General features: G+C 45.4%; 1 protein-coding gene across 1 annotated transcript in view; it reads right to left on the bottom strand.

Moving 5' to 3' along the window:
* Positions 1-25583, bottom strand: part of Ttc39b (tetratricopeptide repeat domain 39B) — a 104655-nt gene that overhangs the window by 76993 nt on the left and 2079 nt on the right. The window contains exon 2 of the mRNA NM_001106665.1: positions 2800-2834. Coding sequence (NP_001100135.1) covers positions 2800-2834 — 35 coding nt within the window. The remainder of the gene's footprint in view (positions 1-2799; positions 2835-25583) is intronic.

Here is a 25583-nt window from a genome sequence, read left to right on the forward strand (position 1 = left end):
TTTCACAGGAAATCAACTCTGAAGCCATTCCTAAAAGAAAAGGCTTTCCCACCACTCACTATGATTAAAGTGGGTTTTTCTGCTCATTTGCTCTTATTTGTTTTTTAGTCTCATGGGCATTAAACAACAACAATGAAAACATTAAAACCTGTGAACAAAATAACCATTTACAGTTCTAACATAAAAGTATTAGTACAGGACAGCAAATGGAAGATTAGGATGTAGATAATTTAAGATCCATACGAACATAAGAGATGCCCAAGCTGGTGGTAATGCCTGTAACCCTAGCACTCAAAAGGCTGTGACAGAAAGATCGAGAGTTAGAAGCCAGCCAGTTCCAGACAAGGCTGTCTCTAAACAGTAATGACAACAAAAGTAAACAGATTCAAAGAAGGTACATAAATGTCTTATACGTGGGCACTAAGACAGGTATCATTTAAGGAGTGGATGACGGCAACTTTTAGGTCCACTTGGCAGAAGCTAGAGTCATCTAAAAGGAGGAAACCTCAACTGAGGAAATGCCTCATAGCACTGGGCAGCAGACAAGCCTGTAAGGCATTTTCTTAATTAGTGGTGATGGGGGAGGGCCCAGCGCACTGTGGGTGGTGCCATCCGTGGGCAGGTAGTCCTGGGTTCTAGAAGGAAGCAGACAGAGCAAGCTATGGGGAGCAAGGCAATAGTAAGCTAGCACCCCTCCATGGCCTGGGTCATGCCTCAAGGTTCCTGCTGTGTTTGAGTTCTTGTCCTGCCGTTCCTCAGTGATGGACCTTAGCTGAAATGAACCTGTGGGCTGTTGTCTGTACATAGGCGAGGTCAGGTGAGATCTTCATTAGTCAGATAAGGCTAGAGCCTGTGACTGGGCATCAGAAAAAGGAGGCAGAGTCGAAAGTTTTAGAGGGGACAGAGATAGACAGACAGGCAGACTGACAGAGAGACAGGAGATGAGAGACAGAGAGGAGGAGACTAGATGGAACCTGTGGGAGAGGATGATCAGTCAGAACCACACAGTCCTAGGAGCCATAAGTAACTGGGGATTTCACAGATAGATGACTGAGTAACGTAGGGCACATCTGTCCAATCCAGGTGTGTGACTTGGATCTATTTCAATTGAGTTTTGAGTTCTTGGGTGGGCATTTGGGGGGTTGAAGGTTTACTGTTATAAATCGGGCTGGTAAATTGCGAGCCTCTGGAGTTTTCATTTACTGGGCTATGGGGATTTGTGTGAGCGGCAGCCAGCTTTCTGCCAGCTAGCCACTTAGGGTGGTTGGCCTGGGAAGATCGGGGCGGCCCGCAGAGACCATGGGAGCGGGCGAGACCGCCAGGCGGGTGCCTAGCCGGCCATAGCGTGGACTGTCTTTTTAATAATTACACACTACATGAACCCTTTCCTCTACACGTTGCATTGCTCATGGTGTTTCATGACAGTACTAGTAACCCTAACCAGGACAATCTAGTGTGACTACCCTTCCGGTCACACTCTGTGGTGGTAATACTGAAGCCTATATCACTCACATAGGACTGGTACCCACATGAACAGAAGATACACTTTTGAAAGCACTAGGGATTGGAATGTACGTCCTCTCCCAGTGGGAGACAGCATGGCCTCACTAGAACCCTGTGACACTGGCACCTTTGTCGCAGACTCTCAGACTAAGTTTCTGGTGCTTCAGCCAGGCAGTGGGTTGTGTTACGTTGTTACGAAGTTCAAGCTAATTACCAGGCTGGCATTTCAAGATATGTAAGAGCAGTAAGCATACACTTGAGGCCAACAATCCTATATCCGAGCTCTTAGTTATTTCCAAACAATTCCAACATGTGACAGAGTTATATATATGAAAACATGCATCACTTGAACCCTTTTAGTGCTGCCAAGATGGCTCAGTGGTTAAGAGTTCTTCTAGGGGTCCCAGGTTAAATTCCCAGCACCCACACTGCCACTCAAAACTATCTATAACTTCAGTTCCAGAGGACTCAATGTCCTCTTTTTAAAACTGTAGGGATTCTTGCGTGTGTCTGGGTTTTCAAGACAGAGTTTCCCTGTGTAACCCTGGCCATCCTTGAACTCAATCTGTAGACCAGGTTGGCCTCAAACTCAGGGATTCACCTGCCTCTGCCTCCCAAGTGCTAGGATTAATGTCCTGTGCCACCACCTCCCAGCTTAAAAAAAAAGATAAACCGGTAACAGCTTAAATGCATAACAATGGACAGGTGACTAGCTACAGTATCCTACTTGATCTAATACTATTCAATCAGCTTAAATTTTTACAAAAACCACTCAGGCTTAAACATGTAGTTAAAATTAAATACTAAGCAAAAGCAACAATCTATATAAAGCTAATCATGTAAATAATATGGACAAATGTTTAGAACATTCGCTATAAATAAAGTAATTTGCTGGGAAGCATTCTTTTATTTAACAATGCAAGAATTAAATATGGTGGAGAATGTTTGATAGATCCTAAGTGTAATTACATCCTAACTTTTTCGTTATAGACTGATGACATTTTTCCAGACAGTGGCCACCACTACTCTCAAAAAAACTAAGAATGAAATACTGAGATTTGTATGCACAAGAACCATCAATTTCTCACTACGACACATTTTTTGTTTGGTTTTTGTTTTGTTTTTCAAGAGAGGTGTTTTCTATGTAGCCCTGTCCATCCTGGAACTTGATATGTAGACTAGGCTGACCTTAAACTCACAGAGGACCACCTGCCTCGGCCTCCTGAGTGCTGAGATTAAAGGCAAGGACAACCACTGCCTGGCTTCACTTTTTTTTTTAATTATGTTATTACTTACCTAGAGATGGTCTCCAAGGCATCTTCAAAGATGTCCTGGAAAAAGAGTAAAAAATACAGTGAGTTTCTCAAGAATGAAGACTGTCAGGTATGAAAAAGAATGAGTCTACGCATGGGGACGTGGGGTGGGAAAGGATCAGCAGGGAGCTCAGTAACAACCACTAGAATACCACTCACAGTGAATTTAAGTGAGATTCTTTCTGCTTTTACTGTGACTGAGACTGGTAAAAACACTCGGCCTGAAGTCAGTCACCGGCTTCAAGAGTGCAGCTTCTTGGATGTGAGGGTGATCTGGCTGTGACAGCTGTCGCCAGGGTTCATCTGGCTGATCTGGCTGGCTAGGCGGTGTCCCCTTCCTCCCTCACCGCTCTGCTCCATGAGAGTCCCTTCTGAAGCCCCCCATGAAGAGGATGACCTTCCCGGAACAGAGGAAGACAGACCGGTCTTCAGCCCAGAGTATATGAGCAGCTGCACTCCCCTGCTCAAACGTCCAGACAAGCTCTCGAGTGCCGCTTCTTTCACTCCTTGGTTTCATTCACCCCCGACAAAGAACATCCCATGAGTAACAGGACATGCCCACACCAGTCTTGGCTTTCCCTGGCCTTTACCTCAAACCTACCCACCAATCTTATGATCCTGAGCTAGGCTTGCCACCATCACCATGCTGTGCTGCAAGCCAGTCGCCTGCTCAAAAGCATCATTCTGTCCTAGTCAGGGTTACTAATGCTGTGGTAAACACCATGACCAAGCAACCTGTTCAGCTGACACATCCATACCACTGTTCATCATTGAAGGAAATCAGGACAGGAACTCGCACAGGCGAGGAACAGGGAAGCGGGAGCTGACATGGTGGCCATGGAGGGGTGCTGCCTACTGCCTTGCTCCCCATGGCTTGCTCAGCCTGTTTGAACCCAGGACCACCAGCCCAGGAATAGTACCACCGGTAACGCGCTGGGCCCTCCCCCATCAATCACTAATTAGGTAAATGCTCTATAGGCTTACCTACAACCCATTATGGAGGCTTTTTTTTTATTTAATTGAGTATCCCTCCTCTCTCATGACTGGCTTGTGTCAAAGTTTCATAAAACTAGTCAAAATAGAGGCTAAAGAGATGGCTCAGCAGTTAAGAGCACTGACTGCTCTTCCAGAGGACCTGAGTTCAATTCCCAACAACCACATGGTGGCTCACAACCATCGGTAATGTAATTTAATGCCCTCTTCTGCTATGTCAGAAGACAGCAACAGTGTACTCATGTTTAAAAAAAAAATCTTAAAAAAAAAAAAGTAACTAGCCAGAATATTCATATTCTCTCTCCTTCCCTCCTTCCTTCCTATCCCCATTCCCCATCTCACAAGCACAATACACTCCACACTCAGACACACACAGAACTCACACGTGCTCCCTATCTCCCAGTAGCAGGAGAGCCATGCACCCTCCTTTCCCCTTCATAGGCACACACGTGCCCTGCTCTGCTCTAGATCCCTACAAGCATTCACTGTACCCAGTCCAGCTCCTTGCCGCAACCTTCAGAGCCCCGCACCTCCCTCTAAGCCTCCAGCCTGCCCCTCACCCTCTTCAGCTTCGGGTCTTCTTGTCTGCTCCTCTAACACCATGCTCATTTATGTATGTCTCCCACCAGTGTGGCCCTGCTTGACCCAGGCTGACTCCCAGCTACCTCAGAATGCCATTTCCTCAAGGTCAGGACTTTAATTACACTAATTAATGTCACTAAGAATAGCAACTTATAATTTCTCATTATCTGTCTTATTTTGTCCACAATACTTATAATCTATAATCATCTTCCTTGTTTACCTAGCAAATAACTAGGTAATTGTAAGAAGTAAAATAATTGTAAGAAGGAGAAAATATCACAGTCTCACTCCTTGGGATTTAAATACCGCATTAAGGTCAGAAACACCAGGGACTGCCAGCTGGTGATTGGCAGGATGGGACCCCGGCTGAGCTTACCACGCAAGCCTCATAACCTGGGTTCAATTCCCTGAACCCACAAAAGGCAGAAGGAGAGAAAACAACTCAGACGCCGTTCTTTGACACCCTGCGCAAACAGACGCTCGGCTCATACACACACAACACTACCAACAGCAAAGGAGGTATGGGGCTTGTGGAAGCCCACTAAGAGACGACACTTCTTCCTGGTAAAGCATGCCTACAGTGTGTTTTCTTTTGTTTCCATGTGCGTTATCAGCTCTGTGACTTTTGGTGAAAAGAATGGGACCTGTGTTGCACCCCTAGCCCTGGTGGTAACATGCTACCGGGTAATATCATAAGATCACAAAGAAAAACTATTTTCCCTTCCCTTTAAGGGCTAACCCATGCGGACCTGCCCATCGCTTGGACAAGGAAAGACCCTCAGGAAATCTGTCCACTACTCCTGAAAGATAAAGAAGAGTGTGGAGCCTCAGAGATGCTCAGCTGTCAAGAGCACCCTCGGAGCGTCACTCCGGCCAAGGACCTGAGTTTGGTCCTCAGCATCTGCATCAGCGAGCTCACAATCACCTGTAACTCCAGCTCCAAGGGTTCCAACACCCGCTGTGAGCCTCTGTGGGCACCTTGAACTCACGTGTGCATACAACAGAGATTCACAAATAAAAATAGACCTTTCCTTTAAAAAAATTTTTTAATGGGAGTAACAACTCAGATATGTACTTTCTGAGCCAGGAGCACATCTCAGTGCAACTACAACAGACGTACACTGCTCAGTATGCCTGCCTGAGGCTCCAAGTTCTATCTCATGACCATAGCCTCCGTCTCCTTTCCAGATATCAGCCCAAAATCCTAAATCAGCTTGACTGATGCTCTGGGCATGCCACACTCTGAACACACACACCAAACTCTATTCTCCCATTAATGCGCTTGCCAGCATTCTGGCCTTAACTCACCCAGCTTTTCTGCTTCTTACCCACCTACCCCCGACTGGCAGCCCTGCCCTGTTTTTGCCATTTGTTTTTGTTTGTTTGCTTTCCCTCTCAAACTCCAACAAAACTATTCTCTGGTTTTCTTCTAGGTCATCTTAAATTCTATTATCTAATATAAGAACATTATTATATAAACGAGCTCTAGGTCAGCCAGGGCTATGTAGCAAAATTCTGTCTCAAAAAATAAAGAAAACGGGCTGGAGAGATGGCTCAGCGGTTAAGAGCACTGACTGCTCTTCCAGAGGTCCTGAGTTCAATTCCCAGCAACCACATGGTGGCTCACAACCATCTGAATGGGATCTGATACCCTCGTCTGGTGTGTCTGAAGACAGCTACAGTGTACTCATAAAATAAATAAACCTTTAAAAAAATAAAATGAGGGGTTGGGGATTTAGCTCAGCGGTAGAGTGCTTGCCTAGCAAGCGCAAGGCCCTGGGTTCGGTCCCCAGCTCCGAAAAAAAAAAAAATGAAATAAAGAAAACTATCAAAGCAAGTCCCATGTGAACCTGAACTGAACCACGGAGATCTTAATCAAAAGCTATGAAAGCTAACACTGCAGAGACCACTTCCAAATCCCCACCTGTAATCGCTCCTAGGTCTGTCGGTTCACAAAATACAACCTTCTCCAGGTTTCAAAGGCTACTACAAACTTCACTCTCAATTAGAGCAGACTAACAGGAAGAGAAGAAAAAAAAGTATGCAGCACAGTTGATCCTCTGACCAAGGTCTTTAAATCCAACTTTTATGGGGGGAGGGGTAATTTTTCAGTTAATAAAAACAGGCTTCAGAAAATTTTAAATTCATGTGTGGTGGCAGACATTTCTAATCCCAGCACTCAAGAGACTGAGGTAGGAAGCCTGAAGATTCAAGACCTAAATGGGCTGCAAAGCTTCCCTCCAACACCAAAATGCTCTTTAAAACAAAATTCTAATCATGGAACAGTGATGTCACCTACCTGAAGACAGTTTGTCTTGGACATTTTTTTAAAGATTCATTTATTTTTAATGTATATAAGTACATTGTAGCTGTCATCAGACACACCAGAAGAGGGCATCAAATGACTGTGAGCCACCATGTGGTTGCTGGGAATTGAACTCAGGACCTCTGGAAGAGCTCCCAGTGCTCTTAAGCTCCGAGCCATCTCTCCAGCCCACAACTTGGACATTTGTAACTGAACATAATTTCACACATTCTTCAAAGGTGACCTTACTGTTCTCTAGTTACCCTCCAGAAAGTGCTCCCTTGTTACCTAGAAGAAGTTCTGTGGAGTTGGTTTGGTTTGATTTTGAAACAAGGTTTCACCCTGGCTGACCTAACATTTACTGTGCAGACCAGGCTGGCCTCAAACTCAGAAATTAAAAGCCACTATGTCTAGAACTCTGGAGCTCAAGGGACCTGCCCACGAGGTCCTCCTTTCAGCCTCCTAAATGCTGAGACTACAAACATTGGGCGAAAGGCTTTTGATGCTTAAAGCTTCATTTTTACAACTAACATAAAACAGTTTTTAAAACCCACAGATATGAGAGTCAAAGTCTGGGGTGGTAGGTTAAGTCATCCCTGTGGGAATGATTTAATTGAACACTTTCTATAAGTGGATGAACTACAAACAGACGTGATAGCACACATGCATCTAATCCCAGCACTCAGTAGGCAGAGGCAGTTGGATCTCTGTGCGTTCCAAGCTAACCTGGGCTACATAGCAAGGACAGCCAGGGCTCTGCAGAGAGAGCCTGTCTCAAAAAGCTATTTAAAAAAAAACTATTAAAAAATTCAAATAAATGAGTTAAATGAGTTCATTTTTCCTAAGCAACTGCTTCACTCTGAGGAGTTGTGTTTTACTCAGATGATTCAGTTATCTAAGCAGTGCAGACATGATTCACACACTATTATCATGAAGATCTTCATTTTTTAAAAAGAAGTCAAAGCACAAAAAAAGCTTTTCCTGTTTCCTTCATCGTAGCAAACCCTTTCCACTCACTCCACCTGGAGGCAAGGGTGAACATCACAACACCTACAGAGTTAGGGCCCACGGGCAATCCCAGCAGGATGGTATGACCCCACCCACACACCCACCCCGCCTCCTACAGGTCTGTGCAGGGTCCCATGCTATAACATCTATGGGGCACTAACACTATACGTAAATATGCATTAATCACTTATTTATACTGCCAGTAGAGGGTGGTGGAAAATTCTACTTAGCTTGGGAGATAGACCTGTCTGGGTGTGAACCCTGACCTGAAGCAAGTCTAGCCCTTTAATCCTTCATTTCCTGGTGCTATGCCGGGAATCTCATCCCACTCCCAGGAGTTCTGTGAGGATTTTGGTGACACCATGCATAGAGAACAGGCCTGACTCAGAGCAAGCTCCACCATGAGAGATTCATCCTCAGAAATGAGATGAGCCAACTGACTCTGAAGACAAAGCTAGAGTCCCTCATCAGACCCAAGATTCTGAGCCTCTCCTGAAAAGGAGGGGAAAAAAAAAAAATCAGATGATGGTATATCTGCAGCAAACAGATGCTCCCAAATGTTCGCTGCCGTCTCCTTTCCCTTCTTAGATGCCTTCACCTCAGAATCTTTCACGTGCATTCCCTTTTTACACAGCTGACTTCTGGCATGGAAAGTCTAACTCGGCCGACTCACAGGACCTCAGCACGTCAGTGAGCAGTCAGTGAGCAGTGTGACCTTGGCCGACACACGCAATCTTTTTAGGATCCAGCCTCGAGAGTAAAGCTGAGAGACTGGCACACGTTCAAAGTCATAAACTTTGAACATTAAATTAAAAACAATAAAAAAAAAATAAAAAGAACCTCCTTGAACATGCAGTCAAGTCTCCAGGCTTCTGGGAGTGAGTGGGTTTCAGTGCCACCAAGCAAAGGGAGCCTTTCACAGAAAGGTTCTTGGGAATTACCAACGGAATTACCAACAAGCACAGGGAAGTGAAGAGACTATAAACCAGCCACCAGGTGGCAGTCTCAGGAAGAGCAGGACAGTGAGGCATTAGCTCCCATGGTCCACAGATTACTGTGTTAAAAGTGAACGTTAGGGGTTGGGGATTTAGCTCAGTGGTAGAGCACTTGTTTAGTAAGCACAAGGCGGCCCTGGGTTCGGTTCTCAGCTCCGAAAAAAAGAAAAAAAAAAGAAAAGTGAACGTTAACTGTATGAGGGAGGAGATGCTGTAGCAGAAGAGAGAAGGTCTAAGGACTTAAAAAAAAAAAAAAAAAAAAAAAAAAACCCGCAAGGCCCTGGGTTCGGTCCCCAGCTCCAAAAAAAAAAGAACCAAAAAAAAAAAAAAAAATTGCTGCAAAGCAATACTCTAAACTGCCAAGACAGAGCACACACAGAGACCCCACAGCGCAGTGAGTATGTATGGACATAAAGTGTGCTCTACCCCTGGGGGAGGAGATGATGATTATGGCCACACATGAAATTATCAAAGGGCACATAAAAGATATTCTAAAAGATGTGCTCTTCAGTGCACAGAATAAAGTACATTTGCAAAAGGTCTTTTACAGTTGTATATACTGAATTTATTTAGCAAAGGTGAGCAAATTATTTTACTTTCATTGATATTAGCTAAATTTTTGTTTTGTTTTGTTTTCCAAGACAAGGTTTCTCTGTGTATGGCTTTGGCTCTCGTGGAACTCACTCTTGCAGACCTGACGGGCCTCGAGCTCACACAGATCTGACTGTCTATGCTTCCTGATTAAAGGCATGTGCTGCCACCGCCCAGCTTGTCTTTATGACTGTAAAATAAAGCTTGCAAGTCACTTCTTATATCAACACCGGTCTTCCATCGCCATACCTACGCACGGTTCATAGGCCAGGGCCTACTATTTGTGTAGGAGTGGAAGGTAAGGGAGTAATTTCACACAAAGAGAACAATAAGCCGAACCGAAGACTTAGTATTCTAAACTATCTGACTCTGAAACTATCGCTAACTCAAGTATTTTTAAATTAAAAGAAATAAAAGTTCACACCATAATGTTTCAATTTCATACTATTCATACTATTAAAATATGGCTCAGTGAGTAAATGTGATTGATTTACTGCCAAGCCTGAGTTCAATCCCCAGGCCCCATATGGTAAAAAAGAACAAAAAGAGAGACTCCTGTAAGTTGTCCTCTGGCCTCCAAAATCATGCCATGGCATGAAGGTGCACACAAATGAGGATGTAGTGTGTGTGTGTGTGTGTGTGTGTGTGTGTGTGTGTGTGTGTGTGTAATAAAAATATTCATACAGAATGATCCCTCTGTCAGCATACACTGTCTTAAGAAAAACCAGATCAAGTGAGCTAGTTCAGTGGCGTGGGTGGGAACCGATCCTGTCCCTCTCTGGCTGCCCATGAATCTCCTCAGTCCACGGCTTCTGGTGCGGATGCAGGCAGAGAAAGGCTCAGCCTCTCTGGGGCAGGCTGGCCACTAGGAATGTGATCATGTTCCAGGGAGTATACGGACAATACAAAATGAACTTTTCTTTTCTTTTCTTTTTTTTCAGAGCTGGGGACTGAACCCAGGGCCTTGCGCTTGCTAGGCAAGCACCCTACCACTGAGCCAAATCCCCAACGAAACGAACTTTTCTTATTTTTCCCCCTTTCTTCTTCTTTTTTAAGTGGGGTGGGGCTTAATTCGGGAGGGTGGACAGGGGAGGACTGGGAGAGACGCATGATGTGAGATTTGAAAATAATCAATAAAAATTAAAATATAAAAGAAAACAGATCAAGTGATCTTCCATAGATAAAGTATGGCACAATCGGGTCACTCAGTTCTCTCCAGTTGTTACATAAAAAATGAGAATAGAACTATTTCTAAGACCTATTAAGTGAAAACTCCAGGTCTGGAAAAGACAGCTCAGCATTCCATCTATACTGGTAAGGCGGCCCTGTGAGCATGGTGATCAATGACACTAGGAGGTACAGTGGGTTCCTTGACGTAGGTGGGAAAAGACTGTAAACTTCTGAGTGATGTAAAGCTTACAACAAGCACCCCTATGTCTCTCACACAGAGCATGAACAATCTGAACACTAAGAAGGGACACTGTTCCTTTAGGAAGCAGATCCAGCACACAAGGAGAAAGCACAGGCACAGTAGGACCAGAGAACACTGCCGCTCACTCTGTTCCTTCCCATTCTGGTAACTTTTAAAGATAGATAGATAGATAGATAGACAGACAGACAGACAGACAGACAGATATAGATAGAGCGAGCAAGCGAGCAAAGCAAGCAAGCATTATTTGGAAAGATCTGCAAACTTACACACTAGTCACCAGTTTACTGGCACAAGGTATGCATGCCTGTGTGCCACTTACCCAATTCTCCTATCTTTGACACTTTGCCTCACCGGTTTCATAATCTGTTCTTCTCTCCCAACACCTTTCCCTTGCTTCCTGTCTAGCTATCCACACGGTTTATTTTTCTGAGGCATCTGACAGTAAGATGTGACGTACTTACAGGTGAGTGTGGTTTACATACAGCCTGGCCTGTGTTTACCTTTCAGGCAGCCTGGTTCTGTAAATTAGACTACACTTCATGCCAGTTACTATATGTCCGCTGATCCATCTCCGAAGCGCTTTAATCCTGCAGCACAGGCTCTGGGCTAGAGCCAGCTACTGTACTGGGCACTCAGGCCTCTCCTGCCTTCATTAATCTTGAATTTTTATACCATTATCTTTTAGAAAACTGACAGCTTTCTTTTCTTCTCTCCTTTTCACAGTATTCAGCACTAAAGTTCTCCAACAGATCTCTGTGAGTCTTTCATCTGCATGGACTCCAAGACCCCGACTGCTTTCAATGTTCTATAATGCACTTAGTGTCCCTAACCATTGTGGTGCTCAAGCTGTCCCAAATACAGCCCAGATAACTCAAATTCTCACAACCGTCCCTCTTGAGAATGCTCTAATGCCCAGTGCTTGCTCTCCAGAAGATTCCTGGTCAGAATTCTCCCCCTGTGAGTCTGAGGTATATATGAGTAGGTACTGCCCCACCTGCCCTCCAGTGGTGATGACAGTAATCACCTAACAGGCAGCCCATTTCCCCACTGCTGACTATTTTTGTTTGGCGATTACTAAGAAGTTCAAAGTGAGGGCTAGCAAGATGGCTCAGCAGATACGGATGCTCAGCTCCACACACACCTGCAGATCTGAGTTCAGCCAGTGGAATCCAGATGGTGAAGGAACAGAACTGACTCCCGTGCTGGCTGTCCTCTGACTTCCGAGAATATGCGCAGAATGAGTTAACTGATTAGTTAGTTAATGTAAAAAGTGTGTTTGAGGAAGAGCATGTGAGCTCTCCTGTCTACCACACGCTCCTCAGGCAAATGTGCCCCTAAACTCAGCACCTAGGACAGTGCCATCCTGCTGTGGCACTGGGATCTGAAGCAGTCATCAGCCTCCCACCACAGAAGGCAGGCTCTTGAAGCAATCTAGCAACAGCCTCTGAACACAAACAGCATGGACCCGTCTCAGCCTGCCTAGGTACTCTACCACAGCAAGCTGTTTGCTTATCTTCCATCTGCATGGACTCCAAGACCCCGACTGCTTTCAATGTTCTATAATGCACCTGGTGTCCTTTAACCATTGTGCTGCTCAAGCTGTCCCAAATATAGCCCAGAAAACTCAAATTCTCACAACCGTCCCTCTTGAGAATGCTCTAATGCCCAGTGCTTGCTCGCCAGAAGAGTTCCTGGGTCAGAATTCTCCCCCGTGACTCTGAAGCATATCTTTATTTTCCCAAGCCTGGCTCTCATTTCTGACACACCAATGTACACTCTCAAATGGACTTTAACAGTGTGTTTGGTTTGCTCCCGACTTCACCACTAGCCATTAGCTAATCTCTCAACTCCTCCAAACGCCTGGGTGTGGATTAAGTTCCACCTGCTAAGATTCACCAGTGCACACTGGGTATGGTGGCACACGCCTCTAGTCCCAGACTCTGAAGGTGGGGACTGGGAGAAGGAGGACCCTAAGTGTCTAGGCTAGCCAGGGCTAAACAGTGAAAAATAAAATAAAACAAAGTAGAACCCAGGCTCCTTCTGTCGGGACACACTGTCAGTCTAGAGGGATGGAGCCATCCTCCTCCCCTTTCTGGCTTTTCCTGCTGCCTAGCGGAGGCAAGAACAGGCTGTGTCAACAGCAGTCTCTGGGCATTTACTCTAGCTCACTGCAGAGCGCCATGAAGGTTTAGCCCCAGTCACGGTTGTGTCTTAAACAGCCCCAGAGGGAGGCTCCTGGGTTGAAGGATTGGTCCTCACTGACAGTTCGGCTGGTACTGAAGTACTACTGGGCTGTGGTGGAGCCCGCAAGAGCTTGTGGAGGGACATGCCTTGGAGGGCATATCTGTCACCACGAGCAGTGCACTGCCCCAGCACATCTTCCCACAAGAATGTCTGTCTGTCCGGGGCCAGTTCACCACAGCTGGAAGCCAAAACAAACATTTCCTCCCTTAATAACAGGGATGGAGAGCTAACTGACAGAGCCCAGAGCGCCAGGGTCTTCCCTAAGTTGGGTCATTTCTACATACGACTGGGGGGTCATGCATGAACACGAGTCTAGATCAAACACTATAGCCCGTCCATGAATTTTATTTCCACCTTAAACTGCCTACAGCAACTGCTGTTTTCTGCAAGGAAAATTAGATAGAGGAGGCAGATAACAAAAAAGGATATAAACAAACAAGATAACGTAGATAATAACCACAGCTAGGAGAAAACAAAGGCTCCACAGTAAAGACCAGCCGATCTGAAGATAGGAGCCAGTTAGGGTCATCATCGCTGTGATGAAACCCCATAACCAAAAGCAAAGTTGGGGAGGAAATGGTTTATCTGGTTTACACTTCTACATTATAGTCAATCATTGAAGGAAGTCAGGACAGGAACTCACACAGGGCAGGAACCTAGAGGCAGGAGCTGATGCAGAGGCCATGGAGGGGTGCTGCATACTCGCTTGTTTCCCATGATTTACCACCCACCAAGAAGTGGGCCTTCAGTCACTAAGAAAATGCCTTGTCTATAGCTGGATCTCATGGAGACATTTCCTCCTCTGGGATGACTCTAGCTTTGTGCCATGTTGACAGAAAACTAGCCAGCAAAGCCTCTTTGGAAATTTGACCTCTGTGGTAAGGATGGAAAGTTCAGGAATTGGTGACAGCTGAGTCAGCCAGACCAGGAAGCACTCACACAGGAGCTCTATGGTAGGGAATAACCTGGTACTGAGAGGGAAAAGAGGCAGAGACAGCAAGAGACAGCTGGAGGGAGGCAAAAAGCTCGACTATTCCGGTCACAAGGAGAGTGTTTTTCTTCTAATTACTAAGGACAGCCACTGCAAGTCTGTACACTGAGAAGAAACACATAATCAGTGTCTGGAAAAGATCTGTGGGGACACAGATGGCAAAGCAGATCACAGAGGGCAAAGAGGAGGCAAAGACACCTATAGGATGCTTTGCCAGAGGGTGGGGCTGGGAAGACCATTGTATAGGGTCTTAGACGGGGGCCACAGTGAGACCAAAAAGGCGCTACAGACTCCACAGCAGTGCCTGACTGCAGAGAAAGGGTGACTGAGAGGTGGGAAGGGACTGAGAGGTGGGAAGGGAGGATGAAGGCTGATGCCAGGCCTTTGGGAATGTGGTGCTATTTTAAATCACTCTGTAAAACCCTCTGTTTGCTTCAGGGGGTTACAAGAGGTGACAATCTCCAGTGACCTCCCTTGAAAGCCAGGGCTTTGAAGTCATCAGCACACAGATGAGAGTTCTTTAAACAACCTTAAAATATTCACATCTAACTACTGTCATGTAATTACAGACAACTGGACTTGTATACTTTCAAATGGGAGACTTCTTAAATTTTCTTTGATCTCTTTTTGCCCAAGAAATGATTATGAAACATCAAATATTCAGGAATTAAATATAAATAAAATTAATATAAATATAATATAATTAAATATAAATATAAATTAAATTAGGAATATAAATTAAACACTGATTGATAATAAATAATTTTTAAAATCCTGTTTAAAGACAACTCATTAGCATACATCTCCTTTTATCATTAAGGATGAAGGGGCTCAACATTAAAACAGTTGTTGCTCTTGCAGAGGACCCAGGTTCAATACCCAGTACCCACATGGTGGCTCACAACCATACAAAACTCCAGTTTAAGGGATCTGAAGTTCTTCTGAACTCAAAAGGCATCAAGCATTACATAATGCACAGACACACACTCAAACAGAACACTCACACACTTAAAAACGTGAATAAAGGTGAAAGTGAATTTGCATACTAATGAGGAGGAACTGGGTTTTTTCTATAAAGAATTAAACATTGGCTAGATTTGCTATTGCAGGATGGTAAACATCTTCAGCATTTTTCAGAGTTAAATATTTTGACTTTGTAACAGTCGATGCAACGAACACCACATAAAAACACAGCATATGTTTTTTTATGTGTTTAGGCCATTTCAGAAATATTTGGAAATTCTGTCCTAATTTCAAACCAAAATTCACTTAATTTTTTTTTAATAAAACTGAAATAGCAATTCTTAAATTCGAGCACAGCCCCAGTGCAGACTAACTCCATCCTTTCAAAGAAGAATGACGGGAGGAATAAGGAAGCCTATTCCTGTCATTCTACCTTGAAAAGTCGTGAGAAACACCCATCTGTGGCTGATAGGAAACAAGCCAGAGGCTGGAGACCACAGCGCCTCTAACAGCTTCTCTGGGCCAAAGCACAATCACATTCATCTTATGACCGCTCCATACCCAAACCAGGAGTCGAGCTGTGAGTGAGGAAACTGACTTAGCGGCCTTTCCTTGCTTCCCTGGCTTGAGCTTGTGTCAGTCCTGTGATAAAACACTGATGGGCTAAGGTTAGTGTAGAGTTTATGGCCCATCACTGTGGCCCATCACGGCCCACAGAGGGCTGAGCGCTCCCATTTCAATCATTAATCAGGAAACGCACCACACTCTTTGTACAGGCCAATCTAGTGGAAGCATTTTCTTAACTGACGTTTCCTCTCCTCTTCCCAGATGACCCTAACTGGTATAAAATTAACCAGCATGAGCCAGTTCTCCAAAAGGATCGTTACTACTGATTAAAAACAAAAATCTTAGGGGGCTGGGGATTTAGCTCAGTGGTAGAGCGCTTACCTAGGAAGCACAAGGCCCTGGGTTCAGTCCCCAGCTCCGAAAAAAAAAAAAGAACCAAAAAAAAAAAAAAAAAATCTTTCCTCCTCAAAGTACATCTTAAAATCACTAGCAGCAGATGAACATGCGAGGCCAACGTGGTCAACATGGGTAAGCGGTAGTACTAAAGACAAGGCTCACGACCATCTGTGATGAGATCTGACGCCCTCTTCTGGTGTGTCTGAAGACAGTTACAGTGTACTTATGTATAATAAATAAATAAATCCTTATAAAGAAGAAACAGCAAGACTGATGCCTAGTTACTAGCCAGGGGTGCAGTCACGTAGGTGGATATGCCAGACACTGACTGAAGCACCATGACACACAGCAGGCAGAGGGGCTTCCTCGCTGGGGAAGTCAGATTAGATTTCTACCCTGGGAGGAGGGAGGGAAGATGCGAGCGAACTTTATGGTGTGTAAATCACAGCTTGAAAAAGCTAGGTGGATGGCTGGTTTGTTTGTTCTCATGTACCCCAGGCTGTCCTTAAACTGTGCAGTAGCTGAGGATGACTTCTTACCGTCCTGTCTCCCCTCCTGAGTCTGGCACACATGGGTAAGAATGCGTGTACTGAGCTAATGCATGTTCATGCAGGTATTAGGGTGAATGCAAAATGTCCCCAGAGCCTCACTGCTCAGGGCTTGGTTTCTGGCTGCTGCATTTAGGAAGTGTTTGGATCCTATGGATCTGACCTAATTTATGGCTGGCTGATCCTTTACAGAGTCAGACAAAGAAGACATTATTGGGATGGGAGGCAGTGAAAAGTAGAAGATTGTTAGAAGTAAGTGACTGGGGCTGCTGTTGGGTGTGATCCACAACTCTAGACCCAAGGAGACTGCAACACTTTCCCACAGCCATAGCAGGGGCCTCACCACAGGCCCAGAGACCCAAGGCCAAATGACAAGAGACTAACCCTCTCAGACAGTTAACCAAGCAAACTCCTCCTTTAAACTCTGTTGGGTATTTTTACCACTGCAACAGAAAAGTCTGACTCTAGGAAGGAAACTTCTCTCCCGGGGCTGAGAGGATATACCATGCTGTTAGGAATTGCTAAAATCTTCTGGGAAGAAAGGCCTCAGTTCCGGCTGAACTCCAGGGCACCTCCATCTCTTCCTGGATGGACCTCATCACAGATGGGTCAAAGGGAGAATCCTTCTCTTTGGAGACAGCCAAGACTGCTAAAGAGCTATGGACTGGCAGGGGAAGCTGTGGGAGGGCTAGCACCTGCAGGGGTTGGACATGATGAAAGACTTGATTAGCCTGTGTGGGAGCTGCAGAGGAAACAGGTGGACTTGAGGTGACCTCGGGGCATGGGGCAAGGAGCACTAAGATCTACTCTGGAAAGGTCAATGCAAAAAGCCCCCACGTGAGCAACCCAGACATACTGAATGAGAATCATTGGTAGGAAAACCCAGGGATACCCATCTTAACAAGCCACCTGCTCCCCAGCAAGGGGATGCTAAGCAGATTCAAGTGTGGGAACCACTGAGCCACCATGACAAAATGACCACACTTTACCTCAGAGGCAATAAGGAGCCCAGGCAAGACTTGAGGAAGGTGAAGGTGGGGCTGGAGAGATGGCTCAGTGGTTAAGAGCACTGGCTGCTCTTCCAGAGGTCCTGAGTTCAGTTCCCAGCACCACATGGTGGCTCACAACCATCTGTAATGGGATCTGATGCCCTCTTCTGGTGTCTGAAAACAGCAACAGTACTCACATAAAAAAAAAAAGGTGAAGGTGGACTTTAGAAAGCACAGTCTTCTTGACGCAGTGCTTTAGAACAGTGCAAGCACTCAGACTGCCCCAGTGCCAAGAGTTCTTCCACAACGTCACCTACCTCCTTTACCTTTAACCTCTTCTACAGTAACCGCCATTGAGTAAGATGGTTATCCAGAGTCCAACCATTGGAAACTTAGTCTCAACTAAAATTGTCTTGAAAGGTAGATCTTTTGGAAGTGATTACAAACAGAGAGCTGTGGTGGTTTGAATGGGAATGGCCCCACAGGCTCATATTTGAGGGTTTGGTCCCCGGAGAGTGGAGATATTTGGGGAGGATTAGAAGTCAGCCTTGTTGGAGGAGGTGTGTCACTGGAGGGGGGCTTTGAGGTTTCAAAAGCCATGCCAGGCCCAGTGGCTCTTCCTCCACCCTGGGCCTACAGATTAACCCTCAAACCAGGAAGCAAGCTCCCAGTTAAATGCTTCCTTTCACAGGTTGCTTTGGTCATGGTGTCTCTTCACAGAAACAGAACACTGAGCCTCATGAATGGGTTAGTGTCGATGACTATTGTGGGAGAGGGTTACTGACCGGCAGTAGTGGGTTAGTAACTGGAAGAGTGGGTTAGTAGTCTGAGGATGTGGCTTAGTTGCTAGAGTGCTTGCCTTGCATACATGAGGCCCTGAGTTCAATACCCTGCATTGTTTAAAAGATAAAATGTGAAAACAGGGTGACTTTCAAGTAAGTTAACTTTCTCTCCCCTATGTGCTCTTTCCCTTCATGATGCATGGGCCATGTTAAGACACAGCAGGAAAGTCCTCACCAGATGTGTCATCTCCATCTTCAATCTCAGACTCTAGAATCTCTGCTCTCCAGGAGTTACCATCTCAGTAACAGTGGGAAACAGTAAGCATCCATACTCATGCCTTTCCTACATCCTCGTTCCTTACAAACCTAGTTCCTGCACAAATACCCTGTAAGAACACAGACCTCCACCAACGGAAAGTGGGGTTACAAAACACAAGGTCCAGAACAGCCAGAGGTTACACCACCATCTATCTGTCAGTGTCAGTGGAAGAATGGATGCCACTTCCCCTGGGGACAAATACTAACACTGTTCTGTGGCAGACAAGCTAGAACAGATGGCCCTTTGAGTTCATTTTTCTCCCTTAGAAAAGCTTAAGGACTATAAATCTGCAGCGTTTATCCAGCTGGAGTCCTGGGAATTAACCTAATAGGAAGCTGCATTGTCCTAAGGGACTCCCCCAGTGAAGGACTGCCATGCAGGGTCTGGGAGAACAATGCCTAAGAGCTGCTCTTGATGACAGCGCCAGGAGCCAGCACTTGAGCTAGCACTGATGCCCAACCCTAGGGCTCTGCTTAGACTGCACCCTCCACAGCAATCTTAATAGGCAGGGTGATCTGTTTTCCCTTAATATGAAGACCCCAAGAGATTAAGTAACTTACCCAATGCTATACAAGAAGCAGAAATTCAAGCCCACTTCCACCCGCCTCCAGTTTTGCACACGCCACTTCAGACTAGTATTAACTAAGTTCTGATATCTAACTAATAGGGAAGGAAGGAAGCAAATTATTCACAGGTTCCACTACAGATATGAATAAACTATATTCCTAGAAGTCACCTAGTACAAGGGCCAGCAAAGGACCTCCGAGTCCTTAAGTACTGACTACCATATGATCTGTGTCCTTGCTACTCAAGTGTGGTGCAAAAGTAGCCACACACAGTATCTAGACAAACAGCCACGGTTGTATTTCCAGAAAACTTTACTTATAGAATAAACAAGGCAGGGTTGGGTAACTCCTGTGTTAGGCCTTGCGTGGGAGTTCACAGGTCCCTGACCTATTTCAGAAGGTACTGAATTTAGAGTGAACCTTCTCAGCTTCCAACAGCTCTGTGACCTTTCACCAGTCACTTCCTTCAGCTTTCTAAGATGCACAGGGACTCACTCTGATGCCCAGGCTAGCCTGGGGTTCCTGGGCACAAGGGCTTCTCCTACCTCAGCCTTCAAAGTTACCTGGCACTACAGATATGTTCTACTGTGTGAGCAAAAGCTCTTTCTGACACTGGGGACTTTCTCCGCTCTCTTTCGGGTTTTTGTTTTGTTTTGAAAACAGGAAGCAACTGCTGTGTCCTTTACTTTCGTTTTCCCAGTCCCATTCCCTAGGAACAGTCCACAGCCGGGGACCTTCTTGGGGGGTATGGAGCAAGAACCCAGGCAGGGTCAGACACAGCTGAGGAGGTACACAGGCTGCTTCCTCACCTGATTCTTAGTCTCTGGGACAGAGCCAGAATGAGGCCCTGCTGCACTGGCAGGAGGGCCAGCCAAGGTTTCTCCTTTCCTCCCACTGACTCGGGCCACTGAGCACCCAGGAAACTACCCTCATATACACACAGAGTAAGCGAAATGAGGCTGACTAGGAAAGTCATGAGGCCTGATTTCAAAGCCCTGCCCAGAAACCCACTGACCACCAGGTGCTCACTGACTGAGCCCTGCTGCTGTCTATGTGAGTAGTGCTGGCTTCCAAGGGCATAGAGCACTACCTGGGCTCTGGGCCTGGCCTCCCCTTGTGTCAGACCTTGAGTACATTACTACACTGAATCCACTAAGGATAAACTGCTCAGAGCACTCTTACAGTGCTAGCCTGCTCTTATAATTCCTCACAGTTCCACTCTACCATGCTGCCACCACTGCTCAATGTCTCTGGATTTTATAGAGAATCTTCAGTTGATGTCTTGGTACAAAGAAACACGTTCTGTAGTAACGCTTTATATAAGTCTGACAGTATCTACAGGATACTGACTCAAAATAAATGTAAAAGGTCCCATAAAGTGGTGGCGGCGAGTGCCTTTAACCCCACACTGGCATTGGCAGGTGGATCTCTCAGTTCACAGCCAGCCTGGTCTTTGGAGGAGGTTCCAGAGTTCTGGGGCAGCCAGGGCTATACAGAAAATCCTGTCTCAAAAAAAAAAAAAAAACTAAAAAAACATATACTCTGCCACTAAAAAGGTAAAAATTCTCAGCTACAGAAAGATTCACCTATCTCCCCATTTGGGAAGGGGGAAACAAACAAACAAACAACAATAACAAAAACCCTCAGCTAATCTGATTCAAGGCCTAGCAAAACCTGGCCAGTCTCAGCCAGTTCTCCAGTGTTTTCTGCCACAGACAGACACACACCAACTATGGCTTCATTTCCACCACGCCTTTCCTCAAGCTCTCAGCTCCCACAATGGCTGCTAAAAATCTACCTCTGACCCTCTGAAAAAGCCCTGTGCAAATGTCACCTTCTAGATGACAGATGTCAAAACTGTAAAGAATTTACAGACACAGCATGCATTTCAAACTGCTGGCTACCCATTAAGAACCACCCCTACCCCACCCCCAAAACAATCAAGGCCCAAAGGATTAGAGGCAAGCTCTAAATTACTGCCCTTCCCAAGGTCTCAGTCTGGAATCCAAGTCTGGACCTCCCTTCCCTCTGGAGCAGGATACACCTTCAAAACCACACCCCACTGACCATTCACACTGAACTCCCTTCACACCAAACCCTGTTAACCTTTATTCATCCTATAAATGAAAACTTCACCCTTCTCCCAGTGAGATACCCTCTTATGTGTCCCCAGTGCCTGCTGGTATCCGCCACACCCAGACCCACCCTCCAGAGCTCCACCTAGAGAGGAGGAGTCTCCTATCCCTAGCACTTCCCACTCAAGACAGACTGCACCACTATTAGTTACCGTAAGATCCAATTAACGTACAGTGTATGGTTTACCAAGACAATCTAAATATATAGACCCTATACAAGTGCCAGTATAATAGGATCAAGGCCAAGGTACTTGTCCATAGAACACAGCAAAAACGCATTGGCTACACACACACACACACACACACACACACACACCATGCAAACACAGGGTCTTTAAGGACTCATGATAGCACTGTGAACTCCCAAGTATCCCATACCTCAAGAGTCCCTTCAGAAAGCTGTAATAACTTCAACATGGCTGTCTGGCCACAGTGATACAGAGATCTGGTGCAGTATGAGGGAGCCCAGACTCACTGGGCCCAGGGATGGAAAAGGCATTCTGACAGAGCGGCTAACAACAGGGGGTTTTCTCCTCCAGTTTTCCTCCCTGCCTGACCCTCACAAGTATGGCAGTGAGGGTAAAGTGACTCCAGGAGACTCCACTCAAGACTCACTACTGGGCCCCAGAGGGGCAGGTTGGGCAAACTGTCCATAGAAGGCAAGATGGAAACAAGAGTCTCACGGATTCACAGTATCAGATTCCCACTGCAGACAATTAGCAACAGATCAAGGCAGAGAACCGCCTGGAGAGATGACTCCTTGCCCATGTAAGCAAGGAAAGAGGGAAGGGAGGTACCCAAGTCTGTGGAGGGTTGGGGAACACCAAGGAAAGTTCTGCTGAGAAAGCTGCTCTCCAAGACTAGCTAGGTTTCCAGAAGACATTCTACACCAGCATCTCAGCAAGGGGGGGTGGCTTGTTAACCTGAGCTGGACTGATACTAACTGGTGCTGTTCCCTTCCACTTGCCTGCATTACGAGTTTACAGACAGCCTGTCTATCCTAAGTCCAGGATCCCCCAATAAAGAAGTCTTCCTGAGCCACAGCGTTTATCCTGCTTGCTTCCTTCCCTGAATAAGACCCACCCAATAGGAAAGGGAATGAGCCCTTCTTCTCCAGCTCAGATGCCTGCCTCCGTCTCCACCCAACCTGAGCTTACACAGGAACCAGAATTACCACTGCATGGCTGCTCCTTCTCCCACACCTCTGCCCCAAGCCAAGTCCTCTCCTTGCCTCTTCAGGCCTCATCCCAACCCACAGGAGCTGTTGAGACAGCCTCGGCCCCTCCTGTCTCCAATCCCACGATCTGAAAAGTAGGGAGACCTAGGAAGGAAAGGGAGGCTTCTCTCTGGAGTGTGGTTGAATCAAAGCCGGTCATTGCTTGAGAACCAAGAATGCTGCATGATAAGCATTTGCGTCAGGCCTTTCTCCTTCCACAACTGCACACTTGCCATTTTCTAGAAAACTAACCAGTAACTATAATAAAACGGGGTGTGGGTCCGGCGGTAGTGGCACATGCTTTTAATCCCAGCACTCCGGAGACAGAGGCAGGTGTTCCGGGATAGCCAGGTCTACACACAAAGAAACCATGTCTCAAAGAAAATAAAAATTAACTAATTAATTATGTTCAATTTAATTAAAAAAATAAAAAGATGTATGTAGCCAAGCATAGCAGTACATTCCTTTAATTCCAGGACTCAGAAGGCAGACAGATGGATTTCTATGAGTTGGGGGCCAACCTGGTCTTCGTAACAAGTTCCAAGGTAGACAAAGCTATATAGTGAGACCTTGTCTCATTAAAAAAAAAAAAAAGAAGATAAAAGGGAAGGGAAGGGAAGGGAAAGGAAAGGAAGAAAAGGAAAAGGAGAAAGGAGAAGAGAGAAAAAAGAAAAAAGTTTCAACCCCCAAGTGACCCTTGTAGCTCCTAGGTTTACCTTATCAGATTACAGTTCCACCCAAGGCTTCTCCAGAGATAGCCCCGGGGTCATTTATAAAGCCAGGAGGGGCTGGTAGCTCAAGCAGCTCTCTCTCTTAATCCCCATGTTAAAGTCCATGCTAAAGATCCTTACTAAAAGCTGCGAGTCCTCTCTGAGAAGCCGTACCTACGGCCTCCTTCCCTGAGCATCCTCCTACTGTTGATAAAACCTGTCCATCTGTTTCACACTGGCTCATCTTGACACTCTTTTTTATGTCAAAGGCTAGTTAAGGTCCTTAAAGATTAAGGGACCCTTGGAGCTGCAGCAGGGGAGTGTGGAACTGCTAACAAACACTTGCCTGATTATTTATAAGACAGAATCCAGGCCCCTTAGTATGGCCCTGTAGGCCTCATGGGATCTGAGCCTGCCTTTGCTATGTCAGCCCCCAAGATGCTCCCTCTAATCCGGTCTACACCAACTTCCACCCACGCTGGATCCTGGTTCACCCCAATGTATTCTTCTTTAACCCTGAACTAGTCCCTAAGCTAGAGTGGCCAGCACTCCCTGTTCCCTTTACTGAATGCACCCCAGTCTTATGCTTGCTCTGGAGCCTACCTTATAGAGTCCTACCTGAATCCCACCCTGACGCACGGGTGGACTGGTTACTTGGGTAACTAACCATCATTTACTAAGCTGTGTGCTCTTCTAGGAAACTATCTACCACCCTCCTTCAACGATTTCCAGTATCATTATAAAGCAATTGTGGCAATCAGTTTTACTAAAAAATGTCATTGGCTGGTCAGAGTCACATGCCTGTCAGCCCAGTACTGGGAAGGCAGAGGTAGTATGTGGAAGCTTGAGGCCAGCCTAGTCTATAAGGTCAAGTTCCTAGCCAACCACAATACATAGCAAGACTCCATCTTTTAAAGAAACACACAGAACGGGCCATGAAATCCATCCATAAGCCATTTCTTCACATTATTCAGTGTTTCTTAAGGTTTTTTTCCCTCATTATCACTTCCTTAAGTAGCTTTCCTAGATGCTTTCCTGTTTGTACCTGCTCAGAAATTTTAGCAACATGCAATGCATGCATTGTGTAAGAGAATATATATGGCTTAATTTTCTGACTCGATAATGGGTTCAGAATAACTAAACAAAACTGTAAGTGTTGGGCTAGAGATGGCTCAGTGGTTAAGAGCACTGACTGCTCTTCCAGAGGTCCTGAGTTCAAATCCCAACAACTACATGGTGGCTCACAACCATCTGTAATGAGATCTGATGTCCTCTTTTGGTGTGTCTGAAGTGTACTTATATAGAAAAAATACATCTTTAAAAAACTATAAATGTTAAATCCAAATTTTAAATCTATTAATAACTTGATAATTGTATTTACTGAATGACTTTTAATTTGAAATGCAATTCATACATGTGTAGGTACACAAATTGTTCATTTCTATTAAATCAATGTACATAAAATAAAATAAATTAAAAACGAAATGTAACCATACTTCTCTTTACAGAATCTAAAATACCATTTTAAATAACTTTATTTTTATTTTACAAGCATTGATTGGTGTTTTGTCTGCATTTAGATCTGTATGAGGGTGTTGGATCCCCTGGAACTGAAGTGACAGTTGTGAGCTGCCATAAGTGCTGAGAACTGAACCTGGGTACTCTGGAAGGGCAGCCAGTGCTCTTAATCACTGAGCCATCTCTCCACCCCCTTAAAAAGTCATTTAAAAATCTGTATCAAAAAATAAAATCCACCCAAGGTATACTTAGAATAAATTTCCCCACCACTATCATTTCTGTGAGTACTTAGGAAGAAAAAATATTCCTATAATACTAGTCATGACCTCAAAAAGGATCTCCTGCCCCATCTACCCTCCCACCCCACCCCCCAAAAAACCTCAACACTAAAATGTTCAAATAGCCCTAGCCCTAACTGTTCAGGACCAGGAAACTGAGTAAACCCTCAGGGGCTATGACTTATCAGTCAAGGTCATCAGTCATTGATAAGGCCCCTTCGATTTTAGTCTGATTTTCCAATCAACACTAGCTTGGCACCTAAGATGATCAGAAGTTTGCCATTTTAATCACTGATTGACCAGCAGTAAATTAACCCCACACACATATACATAAGTGAGGCTTTGTCCCTTTTTACTTCCCCAAAGCACTGAAGAGTGGCCAGGAAGAAAGCCATGTGCTCTGGAGTATATGAGAACCTTGGATAAGCTGCCTCCTGTCTACACACACACCAGGTGACTCTGACAGTCTTCCACACTCAAACTGGAGTTTTTTTGTTTGTTTTTGTTTTTTTCTTTCTTCCTCCCAACAACTCCCCCACCCCCAGACAGGGTATCTCTGTTTAACAGAGCCCCCTGGCTGTCCTGGAACAGGATCTATACACTAGGCTAGCATTGAACTCAAGAGAATCACCTGTCTCT

This window comes from Rattus norvegicus, chromosome 5, assembly GCF_021556685.1.
Source record: "Rattus norvegicus strain SHRSP/BbbUtx chromosome 5, alternate assembly SHRSP_T2T, whole genome shotgun sequence".
NCBI lineage: Eukaryota > Metazoa > Chordata > Mammalia > Rodentia > Muridae > Rattus > Rattus norvegicus.